We start from the raw sequence: 24,941 nt of genomic DNA, 5'->3' as shown, positions 1-24,941 counted from the left end.
AGCACATTTATATTTAACTAAACAGTGTAAGCATGTAGAAATCATTCTCACAATCAGTTGTAAGGGACAAAGGTTTATTGTAACCCTACAAAAGGACCAGGGTAACAAAAAAACTAAACGAAAATAATAGAAATGAAAGAGAAAAGAAAATAATTCTCATACGTCATCCTTTTGTCTTAAAACTATACACGGACCACAGTTTAATTATTCATATCTTTAATATAACAATTTGTCGTAATGCTGTGTGGACATACAAAATATAGCAAACTAAATAAGGCAAATAAATAGCGGTACAATTTACAGGAAAATTGAACATTCCTCAATGTTTTAATTATTTTTTTTATTACCTTATCTCAAACATCAAGAATGGTGTACAAAATGCTTTTTCCACTTCTGTACATCTTTCGGTGGAGGATACCTTTTCTTTCCAACCTTAAAAATACTGACTGCTCACAATAATACAACATCTGAAACTGGGTGCATTTTTCTCAGGCAGTACAAATTGTTGTGTAACAGGTGTGTATCATATTGCAAGCAATATTCTAATAAACTCAACACATCACACTTTGTGCACCCCTCTTTAGGCATGCAGGTCAACGCCAAGTGCATGATTTGACAGAAATGTGGCGGTGTCAGAAATACACTTTTCTTTTTACAGGTGACCCAGACTGGTGGGGGTTAAAAACTCTGTTAATGTGTATTCAGCGGAGTCCAAACCTCACTTGCCCCTTTTCTCTCTTCTTCACACCATGCTTTTTTGCACCACTCTTTCGTTGCACCCCTCTCATATTTAAAAAAGGGCTCTAAGTCCTCAAAATAGCGCTGCAAATTAAAATGTCCCCTGACAAAAGTGCATTGAACAAGCTACTAATTTCATTCCTTTTCCATCTGTACACTACAAAATCAGCCAGTCAATGGCCGAATAAACATCCAAGCATGTAACAACATAATCCTAATAATACTGAAAATATTACAATACCCCTCAGTAAATAGTCTGCACTACAAAACGTGTTAAAGCTCTGGATTAAGAGTTGAAAGGGGCTGCCAAAGTCTGATATACCAACCCTGGTTTACTGGAAAGACAAAAGAGCAGAGGTTAGGAAATCGAATAGCTCAAATATACATGAGATGCTGGTTAGAGAATAAGCAACCATATGTCATTTTCCCCTTAGGACTTTTCAAAGTGTCTGATTGGATTCTATTTGGATTACTGGTTATCCTCTAAAGTGTGGGACAAAGGAACTTAAAGATCTGCTCTGCTCTCTCTTTGTCCTTTAACCTCATCATAGCATCACTCTGCAAACAAAACAAAGAACTATACACATGGTAGGAGTAGGTTTCTCTGCAATGTGACTGATAAAGGATGGAATAAATAAACGTTTAGGGAAAAAGGAATTCCTCTCTACAGGTAGTATGTCGGACATCACATGGCAGCCATAGTACACCTGCCGGACTTTAATTGAGGGAACTTTGGTGAGCTGAAGCCTAGAGCTTGGAACAACTGCCTATGGAAGAGTATTAAGGCCAGGTAAGAGGTGGAAATGATTCATGTTGTTTTTAAGAATGAAGTTGAGAATAGAGTCAAAATACAGAGAATAGTCTTTGAAATATTTAGGATCAAGTTGTTGAGAATGGAGTCAAAATTAAAGAAGGTTAAACTTTTCAGAATAAATCTACTCAATTAATTTGCATCTACGCAATGTTCGACTTTATTCTCTAAAGGCAAGACAAATACAAATAATGTCCTGCTGCCTGCTGCCTGGCCCTTCCACTCTTCTGAAGAGTCGCATAATGTTATCACTTTGGAGAGCTGCTATCTGATGTTTGTGACGTCAGGTGGAACATGAAAGTGCACATCTGAGGCCACAAGATGGCGCCAATTAGTCCAATTCCAACTGTCGGCTAGCAAACACTGTGTATTATTTTGGAAAGCCACAAGCACTAAAACACAATGATAGGAATGGTACATGTGTGAAAACAGGTGAGAGGCACTTCAAGGTGAAAATAAAAACAAAACAGGAAAGCTGGCAAAATGAATGAGAGACAAAACTGGGATAGCTGTATATATAGATGCTCAATAATTCATTGGAAATGTCTTTTTGTGTGTATTTGAACACTACTGTTAATACACAAAGTGCTTATTGAGACAAGTGCAATTAAATAGTTTCTTATTTAAAGTGATACAAAGGATCTTCAATATGAGCTATTTGTGTTTAACTGTAACTGTTACTATGAGAACAACCATGTAAATCCAACCCCTTTCCAACTGATCCAGGAGCTGTTGGGCAAATGCTTTGGCGCAACAGCTCCGGGATCTTACCATAATAAGGACACATGCCAAACAGAGGAAAATTAAACACGGGATGTGTCCTTTATCTTTTTTATCCTCTCCAAAGAAGACCAAGTCCAATTTCCCACTGTACTGTTGGACATCACATAAAGCCCTGCTGTGCTGCAGGAACCATGCAATGCAGATGGAATAACTCAAATGGGTTGCAGCCATGGTCATGCCTACTGCCATCTACGGAGGAGGATTAGGGCCACATGTGAATGTATTTTTGGATATTGCCAAAAGTGATTTATTTTTTCTTTGAGTTCTGAAAAATCTGAATTCTCAATTCTGACTTTTTTTTCCACATTTCTGACTCTATTCTCTGGAAAAAACAACACTTGTGGCCCTAATGATCTTCCATATTAACAATTTAGAAATGCATATACAAATAATAAAAGAATGAATACGGTAAAAACTTAAAGAAAAGAGACCTAGGTTGGCAACAGGATGTGGACTCTTGTTTGGCAACATGTTGCCCATAGTAACAGGGACTGAAACATCTGAGAGAAGATGGAAGGAAAGATGGAAGTAAGGATTGTTTTCTATGACGCTCTCTGAGGCGCTATAAGTGCTTTGTTGTACCCTGACTTACGTTGGAGACTGATCAAATGGTTTATCTGACATTACTATGCCAATTTAAATAAAAATCCACATAAATACTGCATTATAAGCCTTAAACCAAGTAACCGTACGGAGGACCAGAAGGGCCATTTCTGCTATTCTTTTTGTAATAGCGTCTCATGCCACAAGACAAAAGCTAGTTTTCTCGGGATAACTGATTACTGTAGGTCAATTCCAAGGAAAAGAAAGGCGGATTTGTTGAGATAATAAGATCACAAGGAAAAACAATTTTTAGTTTTTCAGAATCTCACAATAATGATGTAATTTAAAAAAAGTTGTGTCTTGTTCACACATGGTTTTAGCCTTTGGTCACAGATGATTTAAAACTGAAAAGTAACTACTTTTGTATTGGTCTTCTCCTGATATGACTATGGGTTATGTGAATATTATCTCTTTCAAAAAGACACAACTCCGTTTTCAGTTCGATGGAACCACAATCTGATGCGTTCATTAATAATGGGTATTCCATGATCTGACTTTGTAAGCTTAAATCAGTTGCTTTAGTTGTCGCGTCGTCATATATATGTATTGTACTCCTGATCTCATAAACATACATTTTAAAGTAAAATAACCTTTCATTTTCTTGTGATAACGGGTTGATTATCTGGAGATAGCAAAGCTTGTTTTTTTTGGCCGCCGTACTAACCGAGTGATCAAGCACTAGTTTAACTTAATAAACCCTAAACTCAATTCATACATGGCATTCCTTCATTATCTTTGTTCTGGGGGAAGGTCATTGAAGTACAGAGAGGACTTTTTCCAGAGGACCCTGTAGATCGGCTCATGGAGTGTAAAGTTGGTCAGAAAAGCTACAGTGCAAACAAGACATACAGGTGTGAAAAGGACAAGCAATTTTCTTTTTTCTTTTTTTTTACATAAAGCGCAAAATGTATAGAAATTCACTTTAACAGCAATGTGAACTTGCAACACCAACAAATAATGCATTGCGTGTACAAAACCCCAAAACGCCATGAAAACATAAAAAAAACCTCTACATCTTTGCAATTAGCTTGTCTGCATCTAAATATAAATATATATCAACGCCTAATTGCAGTATGTTTTCTATTAATACATGTACATTTGTTTTGCTTTGGCACGGGTTAATGCCAGAACAATGTCAAAAGCAGTTAGGAGTGTAGGTGAGGATTGACCCTTGTGGCACAGTCATCACTTTTGAGTTTTTCCTTGAACAGAGTATCGTCTTAAAATCGAACCTTGGGATGTACGTACGTCCTTCCTGGGAATGCTGTGCGCTGGAGGAGGCTGCTGGGATGAAATCTTTCAGAAGCCTACAAAGCATTCTGGGATTTGCCGAATACAAGCCCCTCTTTCCAGTGAAGGAAGTTTTAAGAACACCCATCCATTCTGTGGATATAACACTTTTCCGCGGGACACTTGAAGTAACCATGACTGTGAAGGTTATGGCTTACTTCCCTGTTCCCACTTTCTTTTCCCCATGCTTTCTCTTGGCCCTAAAGTCTATGTACAATGTGACTGGTTGATCCCAAAGTCCCATGTGTTTTTTGGAGCCAGTGAGTAAAAAGATAGGGCCGCTCTATCACCGAGGAGAGGGGAAATGAGCAGTGAAAAACAGGGAGTGGTAGAGAGCTGGAAGCTTGAGCACAGTGTTAAGAGGATAAGGTCAAAAGATGGCGGGATTATGTGTCACAGTGGTCTGTCTGTCCATCCATTAGATCCAAATACAACGCCCAGGACAAACAGTTAGGAATAGCTTTAGGAGACCAATCAGAGGAGGGTGATGCGTCCTTCAAAATGGCGTGGCTGTCCATACATGTCCAGTCCAGCCGTTACTTACATCCTCTCCAATGTCTATGGTCGCTATTCCAGGACCTGGACTAAAGGTGTTAAGAGATCTACACCACGGCAGTATTTACGTGTCTAGTGTTTTCTTTTTTCGTCTTTCCTTTTTCCCGACCTAGTAATTGACCTTAGTGACTGCTCGTTCGCGGCCCCCGCCCTCCACCAGCTGGTTGACGGAGCGCTTGCGGTTCCGCTTGAATTTGTTCAGGTCCTTGTCGAAGACCTCACCGGAGCGCAGTGCCGACACCAGGTCGTCAAACTCCCCGCCGACCTCGTCTGAAGCGCCGCTCTTCTTGGCCCGACGCTCCCGCTCCCTCTGCTCCTTGAGCTGAAAATGGAAACCGGAAGTTAGACACATTATTTTTGTTTTGTATATTGGTGTCTCAGGGTTTATTCTCTGAATGTGCGTCTCACCATGGCCTCCATTCGTGCCCTCCTCTCCTCCTCATCTTTACGGCGCTGCATGTTCTCCAGGTCCTGCCGTGCCTCGCTGAACGACTGTAAGAAGGTGTCAAAGATCCCGAAGAACTCATCGGGCTGCATCCTCCCTTCTTCCTCCCCAAAGTGCTTCAGAGATTTGGTAAACTGCACAGAGACATTTATTGTATTTTTACAATTTGTTTAGAAGTGATTGAACATTTGGCCAATAGAGTGGTGCAGTAATGAGTCCTGAAACCCAGAAAATATTTAGCATGTTACCGCTTCCGGTTCTCTGGTATCAGAGTCAATCATTTGTTGACATGTTTGTGGTTAGAAGCCTGAAATAAGGTCTGTGGTTAACAAAAGCTTACGAGATGTTCACGTTTCGTTCAACAACATGAAATACGTCAGTGAATAGTCCACTTGTAAATATCCAAAGCCTTTATGTGTCATATAAAAACGACGGTTGCTAACAAGTGACTAAATGAGAATACTCGAGGTCAACACGCCAACACGGATCGGCCTTTAGCTTAGCGGTGGTGATGCGCAACTATGCAACGGTTTTGTAGTTCATTTATAGCCTGTTAGCTTTTAAATTCTGCCGTTTGCATTTATGCTTAAAACATGGACAGCCACGTGGAGATTATCCTGCTGAACAAAATGTGTTAGGTATCATAAACGTGTGTTGTCAACATAGCCTATTTTTAAACAATATATCAAAATCCAATGGGGAAATTCTGTTGCTTTTTATTAAGGGAGCCCTTGCGAAGCTAACTTGCAGGTCGGCCAACAAAATAAGTCATCACTGCACCAACTCAAACATATCCAGGGTCTGTTGAACTGGTTTTGTAGTACAGGGCACTGGTGGCTGCATAGCAGCGCTAATGTCAAAGACACAAACATTATACATTATATTTGAATTTTACCAGGATGCAGTGACAAAAATATTTGGGAAGGCTTCGCCTTCCCTCGCCTACAGTACCCGCCGCCCCTGACCAGGACCATGCCTGCAGCCAAACCTACTTGACCTTCCTACACACACGCTTTGTACTGTGGTATACAGCAGGAAACACAGCAAGATCCGGGCGATATCCTCCAACTTTAAACTATACTAAACTATTGATTGGTGCAGCTTGGAAGTTTAGATTTCTTTGTATTCAAACTTTTCTAAAATGTTAAGCAGAAATGCAAATGTGTATCTTTTGCCAACTTTTGGTGAATACGGGAGAAATCTACAAACGGAAAATAATGTATTTTCCGGATTTCCCCCAATCTGATGAAGACATTTTGGATGCAAAATATCCCAGACTTTTCAAATCAACCAATGCATGAAATGTTTTTGCATGTGTTGTCTTGCTTTAATTGCGACAACATATTGTTTTGGTTAGCGAGCAGAAGTCCCTACTGCACAGTTCTATTCTTTATGAACGTTACAGTAAAGTGTTTACAGCACACTGTGTGTGGTTCTAGTGTTGTGATAAAAAGGAGTTGGGGTTTAAACTTTTCAGAGGATGCACACAAATATCCTGTCATTATGGGCTGTTCACCATGGCAACCCCCACCATCATCCCTTCTGTAATTATGTGTCTGGTCATATACACACACACACACACACACACACACACACACACACACACACACACACACACACACACACACACACACACACACACACACACACACACCACACACACACACACACACACACACACACACACACACACACACACACACCACACACACACACACACACACACACACAGCACACACACACACACACACACACACACACCACACACACACCACACACACCACACACACACACACACACACACACACACACACCACACCACACACACACACACACACACACACACACACACACACACACACCACACACACACACACACTACCACACACACACACACACACACACACACACACACACACACACACACACACACACACACACACACACACACACACACACACAACACACACACACCACACACAACACACACACACACACACACACACACACACACACACACACACAGTGAGGATAATTATGTTTGGCTTCTTCATAGAGGATTTAACACTTCCCTGCTGTTTGTGATAACATGTGTATTTGTATCAGTGGATGTTCATTGAACACCTTGTTGAGCATTTAGATTCAAAGTTGTTAAAAATCCACATACTGGCTCTGGTTATCACATCATTGATTTGTTATCACTTTAAAAAATGTTGTCAACCTCTGCTTAAATTCAGCCAATGATATGGTGGTATTGTGACTGCTCTGCATGTCATCTTGCTATAGAAATGGTTAATCTGCTGTAAGCTTGCTAGCTAATGTAGCTAACATAGTGATTTCAAATATACTGACAAAACACTTACGATTATGAAACTTTGCCAACAGTGACATTTCGGTTGTGTTTTGTGCTTCGTGCAGCGTTTTCTTTAGCAGAATTTTGTATTGGCAGCGTTTTGTTTATGCAGTGCATTTAGTAAACGCTGAGCATGTTTCGTCAAGATGGTGAACTTTTTCTAAATGCTGCGCATTAGTTCAAGAAGATGTTTCTTAAGTTACATGTCCATTGGCACATTTGTGTTTTTTATATTCGCATTGTTTTTTAAACTGCAACGCGTTTCTCCTAATGTAGGTGCTTTGGGCCGTTGAAGTGCGTTTGCACCTGTTGGCCACCGTATGAACCTAATGAACTCAACTGCATCTATATACAAACTGAACTGAAAATCAAATGTCTTTATCCAGCACAAAGACCTTTTTTCTGGAGCTGGAAGACGGCGATGTCTGCCAGCGACGCTGAGCCAACTTATTAGGTAAAGGAAGAAAAATGTATCTGGCGATGGAGTAACAGTTAAAGTATTATGGATGAGCAGCTGCTGCTGCAAGTGGGATTTATTTAATTTGGAGATTGGTGCTGAGCTAGAAATAAAATATGAACAAATGATTGCCTATGTGCAGGGAATTCTGCAGAGGTTTTAGTAGATGCACCTGTGTAACAGATCTTCAACTGTGTAGAATAGCTTTCTTTGATCCATTCATTGCCATTAGCACGCCAAAACAAACCCCATTTGTTTGTCACAGGGTTGAAAACCTGATGCTAGTGGAGGTAAAATCAAAATACAGACTTTAAAATGTCACGGCAGTTTTGCATGTTTGGCCTATACAACTCCCATAGACTTCCACGAATCAAATCATTTCTCAACCGTTTTCAGTGTGACATCTCTAGTTTAAAATTAAGCTTAAAACTCTTTTTATGTATTGCTAGAAAATGTGGTGCCGATGTCTCGTCCTCCACACATCCATGTGATAAGCTTAGTGATCTTCTGCCTTTACATCTAGCCCCTTCTTCAGGTGACATCACTGCTATGTTATTAATAATCCAGCACACGTTCAAATCAGTCAGCAATTACAATTGTAAGCCTAAGCTGTTTTTCTTAGGCTGGATCTTTCATTGTCTGTGAACATGTCTCTGTGTGGGTGTTTTAAGGATAAACCCGAGCAATCTCTCAGGATAAGAGAAAACCCCCTGTCCCAATAACCCACATGACCTTGAACAGCTGTAATCCCTTGTAATGTATGTAGTAATGTCTGGCGAGGCACATTTGTTGCCATGGAGCTTTACTGTTTATTCATTCTCCTCTACTTTCTTGAGCCGCAACGCACACACACTTCCATATTTAACGGAGCATCAGAGAGCCTTGACAAGGTAATGAGACACACACACACACACACACACACACACACACACACACACACACACACACACACACACACACACACACACACACACACACACACACACACACACACACACACACACACACACACAACACACACACACACACACACACACACACACACACACACACACACACACACACACACACACACACACACACACACACACACACACACACACACACACACACACACACACACACACACACACACACACACACACACACACACACACACACACACACACACACACACACACACACACACACACACACACACACACACACACACACACACACACACACACACACACACACACACACACACACACCACACACACACACACACACACACACACACACACACACACACACACACACACACACACACACACACACACACACACACACACAGGTCCTTTTGTTTTACAGTAGTCAGCGGTGTCCTGCTCCTCCCGTTCCTTCCCCATGACGTTCAAACTTCCCCACTTTCCCTCCAATATTTTAACCGACCTCCTCTTTGAACAAATAATTAAGTTGAGGGGAGGCTCTGTTCAACCCCCTCGAGCCCTTCCTCCTGTCTTCATTCAAACTCTCATGAACCTCATAGCAAACAAGGTAAGAGGTTAAAATCTTCCAATGAGTCGGCACCTGGATGCTAACAGTACCTAAGGCCTTTTTTATTAAATAAAATGTTTAAATAGATGTTTTAAACACTGTATTTGGGGATTCCCACAGTCCCACTGATAGCTGTAGCTTACACCATTGAATACAAACATCAATGCATGAGCCAGTAGGGTTCAAAAGGCCATTTGTTGCACTAAGAAGGAGTGTAGAAGTAGAACGAAAAAAGATGGCGCTGCTCACGTCTGTGTACACTGGACACAGAGGGATGCAAAGAGGTGGGTTTCTCTCTCGAGTATCTTTGCTCACTCCTCCTCTGTCTGTCCACTACATAAAGGTTATGCAGTTACCTTGTCCTTGGCTTCGCTCAGCTGGTCCTCCAGTTCAGAAAAGCTGAAGCCAGCGACGGTGATGAAGTCTCCGATCACAGCCACAAACTTGTCCCCGCGTTCCCTCGTCCTGCTCTGCTGGTAGAGCAGCTCCTGCAGGGGAGAACAAGACAAGAGACGCGTGATTTAAAAAACCAACGATGGTCAAATCATGAGGCACAGTAATTGTGTGCTTTAAGGGAAAAGGAAGACGGGGACAGAAGAAAACGTCTTTTTCATAGGGGTCTCAAAACAAGAACAAGGACAGTTTGATGCCATCGTGAAGTAACGTGGGAGTTTACAGTAAGTTGCCGGTTAGGATTCCTTCATTGGTCATCGCTTAGGACTCTTTTACAAGGAGCTGGATTTTCCGCAGGTGTCCTCCTCTTCAAAACAAGCCCACCCGGTGATTAAAACCAGTTCTAACATTGAATAATGGAGTTTCACATCAAAAATCACTGTTTTTCCATCTCTGTGACGTGTGGTTCTTTGATGTGCCCTCCTGAGCGGGTGCATGTGTTGTACATCCGTGTTTCTGTGTATTGCTACAAATGTTCCGTTTCTTGTCGGTGTGTAAAGTTACCAGCACTTAAACACTTCACCCTGCTGTCCATCTCTGCCCTGCTCCAACACATAATTACAGACAGGAGTAGAACCAACGGGAGGGAACGTGACACAAACGCACAACAACTCACCGCCTCTAGAGCCTTCAGTCCACTTCTGATATTGTGAACCTCTTTTTCCAACTCCGACAAACTAGTCAAGGAGAAAAAAAACATGAAGGAAAATGTCTTGTACTGCACTCCCTGACTAGTTTTGGCGTGCAACTTGGGACCTTATTTACATTTTCAGTGACTTTTTCACAAGTAAAATTAGAAAAGACTTACATTTTTTAATTGAGTCTTCACTGTAATATTATATAACACATGCACGTAGGACTATCTCCCTTCCCCCACTGTAAATACTTGTGCACTCACTTGACTTTGGCAGCCTCGGGTACACTGCAGAGGTCGTTCTGGATGTGCAGCGTGTCATTGTAGTTCTTCTCCATGATCATGATCAGGTAGTGCAGCATGGTGATGTTCCTGTAGAGACAGAAGTGAAGACAAAAGGTTTTTAACCAAAGTAATCGAGGAAACACTTCTTCTTGTCGAGTTAAAGTATCACCTTTAATACTCTTATTTAACCCTTTGAATCCTTGGCTGTTTTAACACTTTGTTATTCATTTAAGTGGCATTCACTAGGATTGCGATATATTGAAATTTCCAGTGAAGTCGCTTGGATGAACTTAGATAAACCCACCTGTTGTACTTGTACCTTGGCCATGAAAATAAAAACAATTAGCAGCTTAAGAGTTTGATTTGTGCACCAGCACTTACAATGGTCTGTCTTTTTGGAGAGAATATGTCAGCACTTTTCTTGTTGCTCTGAGTTGGAATCTTTATCGTTTATTGCACTTATTTCAAGTCGCTTTGGATAAAAGCATCAGCTACATGAAATGGAATGTAATACCACTATCTGGGATGCAAATAGTTGAAATGCTATACAACGCTTTTACAAAGAAAAATGCAAATTGATATTTTCTTACTATATTGACCACATTGACCATATTGATGGGAGTTTTCTTTTTCGGGCCAGAGATTGCCTTTATTAGAGTTGAAAGGGGGAGATAGAGGGGAGGACATGAAATGTTTGGTGGGCTCAGGAGTCGAACCCTCCTACTTTGCTGCGGAGACTGCATACTGTATGCTGGATGGGACCTTAAAAGTATTGTCAAAAATGTACTTATATTTTCAGGAATGTTGGCCCTATGTACTACAGCTCCCCTAATGCTTTGGGTGATACAAACAGGAAATGTATGAAATTGCAGCTGAGTAACTGTGGTTTAGAGAAGCGGAGGCACTACAGGCAAACGCTTTTTTTTCATGCAATTTTGTAAAGGTATTTTTTAAATCAACAAAATGTTACCATTTGATAATGCATATTTTGCACATAAAAAGTTTTAAAAGTATACCAAAAGTAGAAGTATCATGCTATATAAGTTGCTAGCAGTCCCTGTTTTTCACATTTATAAAGGAACTCTGGAATTGAGAGGACATTTATCTCTCTATGGAAAAACGGAGTCACAACAGTCCCCCCCCCCGATCACCTGTCTATGCTGGACTTGGTGTCAGCGATCTTGTTGAGGCTGGAGACCTTGAAGCCGTAGGCGTTTCCTCTCTGGCCCTTGTTCATGAAGTTGCCGAAGGCCAGCACAACCTCCAGGATCTGAGTCAGCCTCTTGCTCCGCACCACCTCCTTGGATGCATTCAGGATCGCTGGAGGAAGATGGATAAAGAGAGAAGCAGCTGGAGAGATCATAGAGTCGGTGATTGATACGTGTGCACTTTGCTTAGTGCATCACTTATATTATAAGACTAGCCTTATTCCATTCTGTTTCTCTACTCAGCCCCCATGCACACGCATCTCATCTTTCCTTAATTTTTGTAATCCTTCATGATGATTGATCAATATTCCCCACAACAACTGGGCAGCCGAGTAGGGAAACCCATCAAGTCTCTCCATCCATCCATAAAACAGCAGAGGGGAAGGGGTTGTTCCTGTCCCCCCTGAGAACAGACTTGTCTGGCAGAGTGCAGGTGGTTCCCTCTCTCCGCAGAGGAAACCTCAGTGTGAATGTGAAAATCATTAACAGAGCCCACATTGTTATTGTTACAGTTCGCTCTGCAGTGATACAGCATGGGAATCGTTCTTCTGGCTCTGCTGACGGGGTTCTGCTGGCGGTCTTATGAAATGCTTCTATTGAACATGCTGGGTGGTCCAGGGAAATGTAGTCTCATCTAGACTATATGACAAAGTAACACCAATAATAAAAGGGGATAGAGGCTTTATTACGGGCATCGATGGACATTGTGGTCTGGGAACATTTGGATCCAATAACAGTGATTGTTAAGGCTTGACTCAATACTCAAAACTCACAGGTTGTTTCCTCTGCTCACACTTTCGTTTTCCAGTAATAGATGTCAAACAATAAATAAATGGATGGGCTATCTGACAAACAAGCCACAGTCAAGTGGCAACCTTCGGGTGTGAGCCTTGCTTTCTCTCTGGTGTCCAGCAGGGGGCGACCCTACTAGTTGCTTAAAGAAGTCAGATTTTATAGAAGGCTAGGAAAACAATTCTCAACATTTTCCGAATAGGTTTAATCCATAGTCTTTTTTTCAATGTTGTAAATGGTGGTACCATTAAGAGTAAAATAGACGATTAATGGGGGTATGCTTCGGGGCGTTGCCATCTTGTGATTGACCGATCGCTAGAACACTGTTGTGTGGTTTGAATGTTTTCTGTGTTAAAACTTGAACTCCTTTACAATTGGTTTTCAGTTCATGAAGGTTAATCGTAAAGTTCACCAGAGTCCGTTGTACTGGTCACTTCTGGTTCCAAAACAACAAAACAGTGCCTCTCAAAATGCCAAAATCAAAATCATTAAAACCGCAGCCTAACAACCAACGGGCGATGTTGCGGTGAGTCAATTCACTTCTTTAATAAAGTCTATGTTTAGCGCTGCAAATAAGACACTGCTGGAAAATATAATGTGATGGGTGAGAGTAGGAAAAGGGCATTAAGGCCAGCAGAATGGTGTTTTTCAATGATCTCTTGCTTAAACAGTCCTTAGGACAGCTCAGTAGTGACACACCCATGAGCACACAAGTCTATAGACCTCATTGGATGCCTTTTTCCTGGGTCTTTGAAGTGTTTATGAAAGGCTTTCCCATCGCAACATGGGCCAGCTTTCCAAAACAGCCTCCTTGGTAACCTGGAAGCTGGCTGGAGGGGAAAAACTACCCTGGGCCAATGCACAATTGGCCAACCGCTCTCACCATGCATACACATGTGCACACTTAGTACAGAGAAAGATTTTCTCATGTCATGATGAATAGCATTAGTTCAAAGTGATCAAAGATGCTGACATTTTCAGTGTATGTTTTTGCTTCTAGACGTGTACAATCATGTGTATGTGGCACGCCCTCAAAGCATGTTCTGTACAATTATTATAGCTTGCTCCATTTCTGTTTAGGGTGAGGGTTGTTTAGTAGCTTTGTTCTTGGACAGTGACTTGAGACAAAAATGTACTAACCCATTAGCTCCCAAATACTATGTTCTGATTGGTCTGAAGTCTTGAACTCTGGTAAGGACAATCCTTTGGGCAAGTACGTATCTAACGGTAGAGCTCAGTGGCGTCGCCTGGCCTGGGCATCCGGGGCTTTAGCCCCGAATGTTTTTTCTGTAGCCCCGGACAATTCTCCCTCAATAATATAATACATTAACCGTGCTTTACGTGAACCTCATCATGACACAAGAGAGGACGGCAGGACTGTAATTTCCCGAGTTCAGTGAATGCAACAGAGGCATGACACCAGACCAATCAGAGAGTTGCATGGAAATAAACGTGTGCTTGTGTCATTCAAGCTCGGCTCTGTGTGTGTGTGGCAATAGCGCATTTAGAGGGAGAGAGAGAGAGAGAGAGAGAGAGAGAGAGAGAGAGAGAGAGAGAGAGAGAGAGAGAGAGAGAGAGAGAGAGAGAGGGACCGGTGCCAGCAGGGACCGTGTTGTTAGCATCTGGTTAGCTAGCTGATAAACGGACATAAGGAGCTGTTTGTTCCACAAGAAGCTGGAGGAGAGTCCTCTCCATTCAGACTGAGAGACTCAGGTGAGCTAAAGGACTCTCTGAGTGTTTAGATACTTAACTTTAGTCTAAGTTATCTCAGTGGGTCTCAAACGGTTTGGTCACAAATTATTCAAAAGATTATTTCCGCGGCATATGATCATTATAGTTATAAAAAAAATAAAGCGAATAAAGGAAAAACAGTTATGAAATACTATATGGCAGTAAAACAAGAATAGAGTTTAAAAGGGGAGTGATTAGTAAAATATCCTTAAAGAAAAAGTAAATCTGTTTACAGTTCTGTTTCAAATGGGTGTTGAGACATGTATCCATAGATCTCTTAATGTTGCTCTCAAAGTGCACCAGATTGATGCTTTTAACTTCAATATATTCCCTAGAGGAGGTTAGGTCTCCCCCCCACTCATAAAAAATAGCACTTTACCCCTGCCTATATGCCGTGAGCTGATGATCGAGCCTTCATTGTAACAGTCGCGGGTATACTGTGTGTGTGCGTGTGGGGAGTGTTGCAGTAGAATATTCCACTGTAGCGCCGCCGCCACTGTGGGCTAAGCCCCGAATGTTTTCAGGTCCAGGCGACGCCCCTGGTAGAGCTTATGTTTCTCATACTGCCTGTGCTGCAGCCCCTCTTTTCACCCTCCGTCTGAAACCAGAGCCAAGTCTGCTCTGATTGGTTAGCTGGCTGGCTCTGTTTTGATTGGTCAATCGCTTAAGAGATTAACCGCCCCTTAGCCGATCATGTACATATATAACACACTACAGGAAAGGGACAACCCCAAAATGCAAAAAAGTGCCTCTTTAAGTGGGTGTTTTCAGTGGCGTGGCATTTATTAGTTTGTGTACAACAACACAGCTCTGTGGCAGGGATATACAGTATAAGATGTATGCTTTAGCAGAAAATAGATATTATGATTGATTTATTTGTTCAAATGTTAACAATATAGAATATTGCCGCCATTATCCTCTATATAATCACTTAAGAGTTAAGCCTTTTAGTGTCCTAGGAGGTGTTTGTCCTTACCTTCAACCTTAGGCTTGGTTTCGCCTAGACGCTCTGCAAACTTCTTCTTAAAGAACAGAGCCTGCAGTCTCTGCTGGTAGTGGTCAATTCTGATGAAGGGAAAAAAGGGGAGTGTAAGTTCAAAGCTTGAAGTCACCCAATCGTGCAAAACTCCCCCTCTCAGTTTTCACAGGCCTTTTATCGTCAAACAGGCTCCCATCAAATTGGGGAGTTGACAAATGGCTTTGTTAAACCTGCCCAAAAGTTCACAGAGGCAGAGAATGGGAATTTCAAGGACGGATGAGGGATATTAAATGGCAACAAAAAAAAGAAATAACTAAATCCCAGATGTATTCCTGGGACCAAAGGAGATGTGGTCAAAGGGGAAGAAAGTGGACAGGGTAATATTTCACGGAAGGAAATGAAAAGGTTTAATTATCTAAAGAAAATGGACCAGATTCGGAGAAAGGAAGAAATGCGCTTATTTAAACATTCTCCACTGTCTGATGTGATGGGAGTCCTCAGAGGGCCGTCGTGGCTTCTTTTCACAGCTAAATGATGAATTGTTCAAAGTTAGAGGCTTGTTTTTCATCCCAGCCCCCCCACGTTGCTTTTGAACAGACATCATACTCTGCAGGATTTTAGGATCTATTTGTGGTAACTGGCTTATGTCTTGATCCTGCACAAAATCTGCATGTTGTTCACTTTGGAAATGCTCCATTTCAAATGCTGACAATAGACAGACCTATTGTGTTTTATAACAGAGACACTGACCTTTGTGACACAGATGTTCATCACCATATCTTAACGTTACAAATGAATAGTATTATTTTATAATAATGTAGACCTGTGTACCTGCTCATTTCAAAGAGGAAGCGATCAGCCCTTGCCATGCGCTCCAGCTCGTGTTTGTGCTCCTCCAAGAGATCGATGTCACTCTTCTCCGGGACAAACTTCAGCAGCTGCAAGGATGCAAAGTCAGAGTTTATCCAGATGCTAAGGCTGTGGAGCATACTTCATGCATAGTATCTAAAGATTGTTCAGGATTTCAGGATTCCAACCCCCGGTCCTCTGCTTAGGGACCGAGAGCCCAGTACATTGGCCACCAGCTTAACCAATTCAACAATACGGCGGCCCCTATTAGCTCGTTTCTTTCCGTTGATTAGCTATATACATTATGCTGTAATATGTGTAAATCATTCCAAAACTTTATCAGTAAAAATTAAAAGGCTGGAATAAATTGAAAAGATCTCGGCCCTTTAAAAAAATATCAGGATGTTTCTTTTTTTTTTAAATATATGAAATCTATAACTTTGTCTTCAATGAGTTCTGATCAAGCAGAGAACATCAAACCACTTAAACAAATACATGTCTACCCATAAGAGACTTGATTAGCCCCTTTTTTGATATTTACATCATCCCCCACCCTCACCTGCTCCAGCATATCTTTGGACAGCTCTTCCCTCTCGTCCATCTCCAGGATCGCCCTCTTGATCTCTTCATTGCTCATTTTTAACCTGCAAGGGAGAAGCAAATTGGAAGGGGTTGTAATTAGATTACATTAAATGTAATTAATTGGCACATTACAAACAGTGTAGAGAAAACTGTAACTAATACTCTGATCTGGACCCTAGTCAACTCCCGGGAGCAATGCCAGCTGTTTTCAGTGCATGTTAAGTGTGCTGGGTTGCGTTAGGATCAATAACAGCATTGTTAGTCTGTGCGTCAAAGCCTTATTGACCAGCTGCTGACCCCATTTGGATCTAGTTCGTACCCGAGGGTAATTTTCTATTGACACGAGAGTGGGTTTAGGGACAGTGCTGCAGCATGTCAGATGGAGAAGGCTCTCAGGAACCCTCTTTATCGATCTGTAAAGGGAGGGGGGGTTTGGTTCAAATTTGTGAAAGGGCTTTGGATCATTGCCATAAGAAGACACACAAATGGTAACCATACTGTTGGGTGGATTTTAAATGATGTCAATTGATTACAGTTTACACAAAGTAAGCCTTAAAGCCTCTTGGGAGGAGCAGGGTCATTTGCATTATTTCATATGGCTTAAAAGGGACTGTTCAACCCAAACTCAAACATATATGTATATTATTAGTTATTCATTAATCCAGATTGTTTTGGTGTGTTGGAGATATCGGCCATTATAATGGAATTAGATTTAAAAAAACACAATTAAAAATGTCTTTGAAAAATATAATGACCTGGTTACTGAAGACCATCCCCAAAATTAGCTGTGAGCAGTTTCATGTAGGAACTATTTTCTTTCTACCCAGCTACACCCGCAAATCATATGACCGTGCAAAAGGAAGCATCTACTTACGAACAAGAGGCTTTCTGAACTGTTTAACTAAACAGCTCAGCAGATAAGGACACAATTCATGTTTTCCTCAAGTTTTTCATACACATTAAAAAGTACAGTTGTATATTCAACTTTCACAACTTACACTGCACATTGATACGGTTGGTGAGTGTAAGAAAATAGTTCCTACATGGAACTGTTCACAAGTCTGTGTCATGATTTCTGGAAAACAACATTTCTTTTGAGTTTTTCAAATGAATTAAAAAAAATGCAAATGACTAGTGCCATCTAGTTCCATCATATTGGAGACAAGGCAGACCGAAATATCCTTAAATAAAATGTACAAATACCACTTAGAAAATAAGAAGAAAAATGGTATGTTGGGGGTAAATTGTCCCTTTATTGGGGAGACTAATAGCACTTCAATGTCTAAAAATAGACAAAAACCTCATAATCTAAACACTCCAGGGACACATCCTGGATAATGCTTTCTGTCTGTCATATGACTAAGCTTGCTCTTACCATTGGTTATTCAATTACACGGACAGATGTCCTCGTGTGTCCATTAAAAACACATTTCCTGTAGCAGACACAAGAAGCACCTGCCTCAAGCATCTTACCCTGAGTAACATCTCTAACCCCTGACCCAAAGTGTTTCCTGTTTCAGTGCTCAGGGCATCTCTTCACAATTGAATCTAAGATAAAAACTAGAAGATTACTGATAGTACTGTACAACAAAACATGATTGATGATTCTTGCTGGAACACGTACTTTGAAAGAAGAATGACACAATTCTGTGCACGTCGGCCATCGATGACTGACAGCTCCTTGACCTTCCGCGTGCTGACGTATATGTCATCCATGGAGCCCGTCTCTTTCTGCAGAATGAGAAAGACAGAGATCTAGATTACATTTGCAACATGGTTCCATCTATAAGAGAGCTAACATTGAAATGCAAAGCCTGCTCAGTGCTTCTTCTCACATCTGTTTGACATCCGTAACTTGTTGAGAATTGACATGAACTTTTGCAACATCAAGCACGTAGCATACTAACATGTTGCACTCCATCCAAATACTTTAAGAGGTCTCAGCCACTGACCCTGAATGCATAATGCACGTCTTATTATAAACCCTGAACTGAATTGTGGATGCTGTATGAAAACATGTTTTAAAAAAGATGTGGAATAATTCACATTATGTATGCCGTTTGCAAGAAAGAAATATAAATCAATTCCTGCGGGGGAAGATTTTATTTGGCGAGTCACCACAGCAAACACAATGCAGGCAGACCTATAAAACTCTCAAGGAACAGGAAAAACACTGTGCAAGACTTGGTTCAGGCCAGTCACACAAATGTAGTATTAACATTCCACAAGGAGAGGGAATACATGTCTGAGAATAACGGTCAGGGCTGCATGTAAAACACAACCTATTTCTGGTCTAAGCCAGCATACTGTTGCCAGAAAACGTTATTTTTGAGGTTAGCGGCTATGACGTATTTAAAACAGATGCAGCTTATAAAGAAAGTGCCGTTTTCCATGCCTGCGTTGACCCGCAGTGCCTGGCAACAGCTTGAGGTTGGCACTGGGTTAGGGGGACAACTCCCATTCACGGAGCCCGCCAAAACCCTCTCTGCCTACGCACTAAAGGCAGCTTTGCCAACTTGTTTCTAGACTGTGCACTCAACCCTATGTAACTGGAGAAAAGCCCCTTAATCTTTTATAGAAGTTATCAATTGATCAAATTGCAAACTGTTTTCTTTTGTTCTTGTGCCAAGACACATGAAGGTTGGACATGCAAGTGGCTGCATTTCAATTCAGATGTTTCCTGCTAAGTTAATGATGATGAATTATGAGAATTAAAGGAGACATTCTATGCACAGTTTCAGCTGCATAGAGAGATTTTGGGTTTCTACTAGAATATGTTTACATGCTTTAATGTTCAAAAAACACATTACGTGTATCATATGGTCTATCTAGATAAACCTGTATTACATTTCTGTCAGAAACGCTCAGTTTTAGCGCCTGTCTCTTTAAAAAGCCCAATCTGCTTTGTTTGCTAATTCTTTATGGTTCTACTGCATCACTGCTATTGGCGTCCCTTCACTGTCATTGCAGCTTATTTCTCTAATTCTGTGACATCATAACTGTACTGAAGTGCTGATGGCTCATTTAAAGTTTCTGGATACAGGAACGTTTTTCATGGATTGAACGTTTTAATAGTTTCACAGTATTTATATTGCAACTATACCTAGTTTGTAACAAAGAAACATGGCAGAGGAGAAGAAGATAGAGCATTGGAGGTAGGTAACCATGAAATAAAGATCCTGAAAAAGCTTTAACTCACCTGTTTGAAGGATTGGTTAGTGAGCAGCTCCTGCCCAGGCATTCGTAGAGTGCAGAGAGACAAACAAATTGAAAACACATGCAAAGATTAGCATTTCAAGCAGAAAAAAAGAGGTGACCATAGAGCAAGGAACTACAACTGTGCATACTACAAGCTGAAGCTGGGAAGCAATAATAATCTAATGTCCAACTCATCACAGGCTCATGAAAAAATATTGCAATTTTCTCTGCATAGGTGAACAGAAAAGCTTTTAAACTCTGTTCTATTTTGGTTTCAGTATTTTCAAAAGAGGTCACGACTCTGTTATAATGTATTCTTTTGATTGCATCTACATCTGTCTTGACAAGGAACATGAAAAATGAGTGTGGTAACTGAACCTACAGAAGGGGGAATGTAAACAAAAGTCCATTTTGAAAGAAAAACCAATGACAAGTTAAGAAAAGCAATTATGCGGTGAATAAACTTTGCAATATCGCAGTTGAATGGAATCGCACTCTTGCTAAATCGAGCAAGGTCGTCAAAGCCAGGCAGACCTTGGGTTTTTATGTGGCTATATCCTTAGAGATGGCCATTTAACCGCTGGCCCGTGCCAATAAAAGCCTGCTCTGTATAAATAAATACACACAGTAAATAAGCATCAGCAACAGCCCCAAATGAATTATTACTCTTTAATAAAAGCCTGAAAAGAGAAGTTGTGCTTTAAGCTGTCAGAAGGCTTTTAAGCATGGCAGTAAAATACCTTGTAAAGGAATTCAACAATAGTAATGCCTCTTCAGAGACTTTGCCTAGCATTACTCTTCCACTGATGTGAATATTTGAAAATCATTACGGCATATTAAAGTTCCACTTTGACGCAGTAAAACATATCAATTAATGCATATAACATTATCCCATGACAAGTGGTGTGTAATAACTTTGTAGCATTGAGGGAAGTAATTGCTATGTCCTGTATGGTGTCGCCCCGAAGGCACGCATACGGCAATTATCCTGTATTAGTAAGTCCCTGGTTGAACATGCTTTAGTCAATTGCCTCTTTATTTTAAGCCGTGTGCTTTATTAAAACGCTTCCTGTGTCGTGACTCCTCGTGACTTCCCTGGTGTTTCCTCAGTGTTGCCCTGTTCCATGAGCCCGTGATGACCCAGTCAATTCCCCATTTCTCACACTAATACACCGCAGATATCATGGCAAAGCTCGAGCTCAGAGGCGTTTCTACAATACAGCATTCAGTAGTGAACAGCTGTTCATGTTAGCCTGGAGCTGGACTCTTAGCACTCTCAAGAGACCTCTTACAACATCCCACCCTTCAACCCACCACACACACTTATACGCACACGCTAGAGAATCACGTCCAAGTCCAAATGCAGCAGTTATTAAAACAAGAGGCATAAAATGGATTTCTGGGTCTATATTTTCATCCTCGCCAAAACACACACTGTATCCCACTTGGTAGAAAATCCAAACCTGTTGTCTCTGATAGGCGGAAAACATCTTCTCGATGTCCTTGAGGTCAAGAATCTTGAAAGCTCTCAGGTCATCGATGTCATTCCAGATGGTGCCGTTGATCACATTCTGAAAAGGGTTAAAGGGCACAACGGGTTGATTAAAAAAAACTTCTACATAATTATATTATTTTTGGCTGTAAAAGAATCTTAATGCAACAGAAAAACATGGATTTTTCTGATGTAATGATCTCAGATTTTGGACAATGGTTGCTTTCATTAATAGGTTTGGTTGCAAATGTGATTTTTTTTGTTCTTTAAAATTGAATTAGAGTTTGGCAGAGCAGATCTTCTCACCTCTCCTAGTTTGGCCCAGTTGAAGGACTTCAGAGGATGAGAAGGCGTAGGGATGGACTTGGAGCGCATGTTGGAGTTGAATGAAGAGAGAATAGGAGGAGGCGGAGCTCCGAAAATGGGAGGGGCTCCTGGTGGAGGAGGCGGTGCTCCAGGTGGGGGAGGAGGCGGCGGAGGAGGCGGGCAGCTAAACGGCAGCGGAGGAGGAGGTGGTGGACAGCCACCCATCATAGGTGGTGGAGGTGGAGCCATGGGGCTGCCAGGGGGAGGAGGAGGAGGCGGGAAAGACACACCCATCCCCTATAGGTTGGGAGAGAGAAATAAAAGTTATACAATGTTTTGAATAACATTTCATTGCAGCAAAGATGCAATTTAAACACAAACTAGCTCAGCATATGTATTGGAAGCAGGGTTAAATAGCTAGCTTTCATGAAAAAAGAGGAAAAAACTGCTTTCTAATTCCCCAAAAACAGTCCAACTAAAATGATATCTTGTTAGCTAGCAAAGTAGCAAACAATACATCCAAAACACAATGACTCCTCAGAAAAGTCAGTTACTGGGCCCAGCCTTTTAAATGTAATTATCTTCTATGCATAAGATAAAATAAGCTAGTCTCAATTAGCTATCTTTATTTGTCTTGGTATCTTTGTCAATAACACATACAGTACATGTTCAAAGAGTAAATATGAAAGCTGTGGAGCGGCTGGAAGGCAACGTTGACCATTTCCTGCGTGTTTTTGCTAAGCTAAATGCACATTGAACAAATCTTATTAGGAACTGCAGTCAATCAAGCAGATATGATTTCTATCAATTTGTTGTGTTTTTGTATTTAACATTATTTACTGGGCTGTTGACAAAACAGAGAAATCTGTCCAAAATAAGATAAACACAATTAATTAATTAAAGAGCAGCATATCACCGATTCAGACAGGGTGATTTATGTTTTGTTGTAAGGTTGAATAAAAAGCAACACTGCTCACAGATATGTTATTGATGCGTGAGGACAGGTCATGGACTTGTTCCCTGGCTGAGCGAAGCTCCACTCCCTCACGCTGGAGTTTGTCCTTCATTTTGTTCAATGTCTTCATCATGTCATCCTTTTCCTGGGTCTTGGTTTCACACTCTCGCTCCTTCTTCTCTAGTTTACCTAGCAGCTCTAAATGATCTGAAATGACAGAATGGCAAAACAAAGCATGGTATATTACAAGATGCATTTTCCCTTTCAACCTGCAGAGTGCAGTGTGTCAAACAAGTCTTACCTTTCCTGAACTTCTCTGCCTGTTCTCGCCACTGTTTCACCTCATTCTCATTGACCAACCTGTGAAGCAGGCAGACACAAATGAGCACAGAAACAAAAACAGACATAAACTTGCACAAAACTCTCACATGTAGGGGTCAACAGCAGTACAACCAAGTCAAGGCAAATTCAATATTTGGGTTGGAAATCAACTGAAAATAAATCTTATCATCCAGATTCATTACCGGCATTGACTTGGTTCATGCGGTTTGCTCTTTTAAGCAGCGTAACACAACATTAGTGCTGAAATAAATCCTGCAGGAATGAAATCAATTATATTCAGTTATACAATTTGGCACTTGGTAAGCTTGGCTGGGTTACTTTGGTAAATGTGATCAGCTAATGTGTGGGCAGGGTCAGGGTATGAGTACAAAAATAAATAGAAACGTTAAAACTGAATGAAAAAAGAAAAGAAAAGATGATCATATGAAGTGTTTTGAAGAGTTAATTTAGCTAGAAAGATTTGAAAAGTGAAACCTTGAGCATCGGTGAAAGCCATGTCTAGAGTTGAGAGAATAGACATGTTTCAGTGGGATAGAGAGTATAAAAGTAACAAAGAGCATAAGAGAGGGTATAGCTGAACAAGTGCTAACGTACGACTGCCAACGAGGATAAAGTCAACTTGCAGTAACGATTCACCCTTAATTGCTTGCAATCAATTCACACAAGCAAATCCACAAGAGCATTTCAAAGCAAATTGGTCATGAATCAGATTTAGGTCCTGCAAATGATTGCGTTAGTGAACAGGACGGTCTGATTATAAAGTGAGGGCTGCTTTAATGACATCTAAAGCAACGCTCTATTGATCCAACTCGTTCAAACCGAGCACTTTCTTATTCACTGGTCAAATAAATACCTTTACATTGCTGTGGAAAAAATGTGATTGGTATAGGAGTGTTAATTTTGGGTGAGGCACACGTGTGAGTAGTCAGAGCCGTCGTCATGGTGACCGCAGATGATGGATGACTTTGTCTCCAAGTTGTTTTAACAGTTGTTTTAACATCCCCCTCCTCCGCACCACAAGACGTACAGAACATTTTCAACCTCCGGCACGCAGCCAAAGCAATGAGGAGATCTCAGTTTATGCAAATCCTTCCAGAATTTACTCTCAGAGAGTTTATGGAAACACAAAAATACTTTGGCAGTGATGTGAAAGCAAGGGATAGGCTTTGTCCGCCGTGATTGATCTGCAAAGGACAGTAATGGACGTCCGGGCTTTTTTTGATGCCGCGTCCAAATCCTGCTTTCTGTACGCTACTGGAAAGAATTACGCTCAAGTGAACTGATTGCACAAACAGTAGTGGCTGAATTAGTGAACAAAGTAGGAGCGAGCGGGGGCCAAGATTTACCACGCCACATGTTTTATGGAGCTTTCACCGCGGAGACTAAACATATTCATCACTGATTTGAAGCTTGCTTTAGAAATAACAAAAAAAGTGGATTGGAAGAAAGATGGTGAAAAAAAAGGACGTCTGATAGAAGAATTATGCGATAAACACACTAAATGTATTGTATGGATCCATCTTCTTACACTACCAACAGCACACCGTTGTCTTTGGCTGCT

The 24,941-nt window shown here is 41.1% G+C and overlaps 1 protein-coding gene across 4 annotated transcripts in view; it reads right to left on the bottom strand.

Annotated features, from left to right (window-relative positions):
• Window positions 1–60: 60 nt before the first annotated feature.
• Window positions 61–24,941, bottom strand: part of daam2 (dishevelled associated activator of morphogenesis 2) — a 97,053-nt gene continuing 72,172 nt past the window's right edge. For 3 of the 4 annotated variants that reach the window (XM_034146758.1, XM_034146907.1, XM_034146824.1), the window contains exons 12-26: window positions 23,340–23,398; window positions 23,061–23,245; window positions 22,084–22,380; window positions 21,749–21,856; window positions 20,287–20,316; window positions 18,712–18,818; window positions 17,065–17,149; window positions 16,488–16,594; window positions 15,654–15,742; window positions 12,098–12,266; window positions 10,926–11,033; window positions 10,644–10,704; window positions 9,931–10,062; window positions 5,189–5,359; window positions 61–5,102 (exon numbers count right to left, since the gene is read on the bottom strand). In XM_034146758.1, coding sequence (XP_034002649.1) covers window positions 4,890–5,102; window positions 5,189–5,359; window positions 9,931–10,062; window positions 10,644–10,704; window positions 10,926–11,033; window positions 12,098–12,266; window positions 15,654–15,742; window positions 16,488–16,594; window positions 17,065–17,149; window positions 18,712–18,818; window positions 20,287–20,316; window positions 21,749–21,856; window positions 22,084–22,380; window positions 23,061–23,245; window positions 23,340–23,398 — 1,921 coding nt within the window. In that variant the 3' untranslated portion in view covers window positions 61–4,889. The remainder of the gene's footprint in view (window positions 5,103–5,188; window positions 5,360–9,930; window positions 10,063–10,643; window positions 10,705–10,925; window positions 11,034–12,097; window positions 12,267–15,653; window positions 15,743–16,487; window positions 16,595–17,064; window positions 17,150–18,711; window positions 18,819–20,286; window positions 20,317–21,748; window positions 21,857–22,083; window positions 22,381–23,060; window positions 23,246–23,339; window positions 23,399–24,941) is intronic. The other variant, XM_034146999.1, reaches the window with a different exon arrangement.

This window comes from Trematomus bernacchii, unplaced genomic scaffold, assembly GCF_902827165.1.
Source record: "Trematomus bernacchii unplaced genomic scaffold, fTreBer1.1, whole genome shotgun sequence".
NCBI classification, from domain to species: Eukaryota; Metazoa; Chordata; class Actinopteri; order Perciformes; family Nototheniidae; genus Trematomus; species Trematomus bernacchii.
This window is presented reverse-complemented; position numbering and strand designations above follow the sequence as displayed.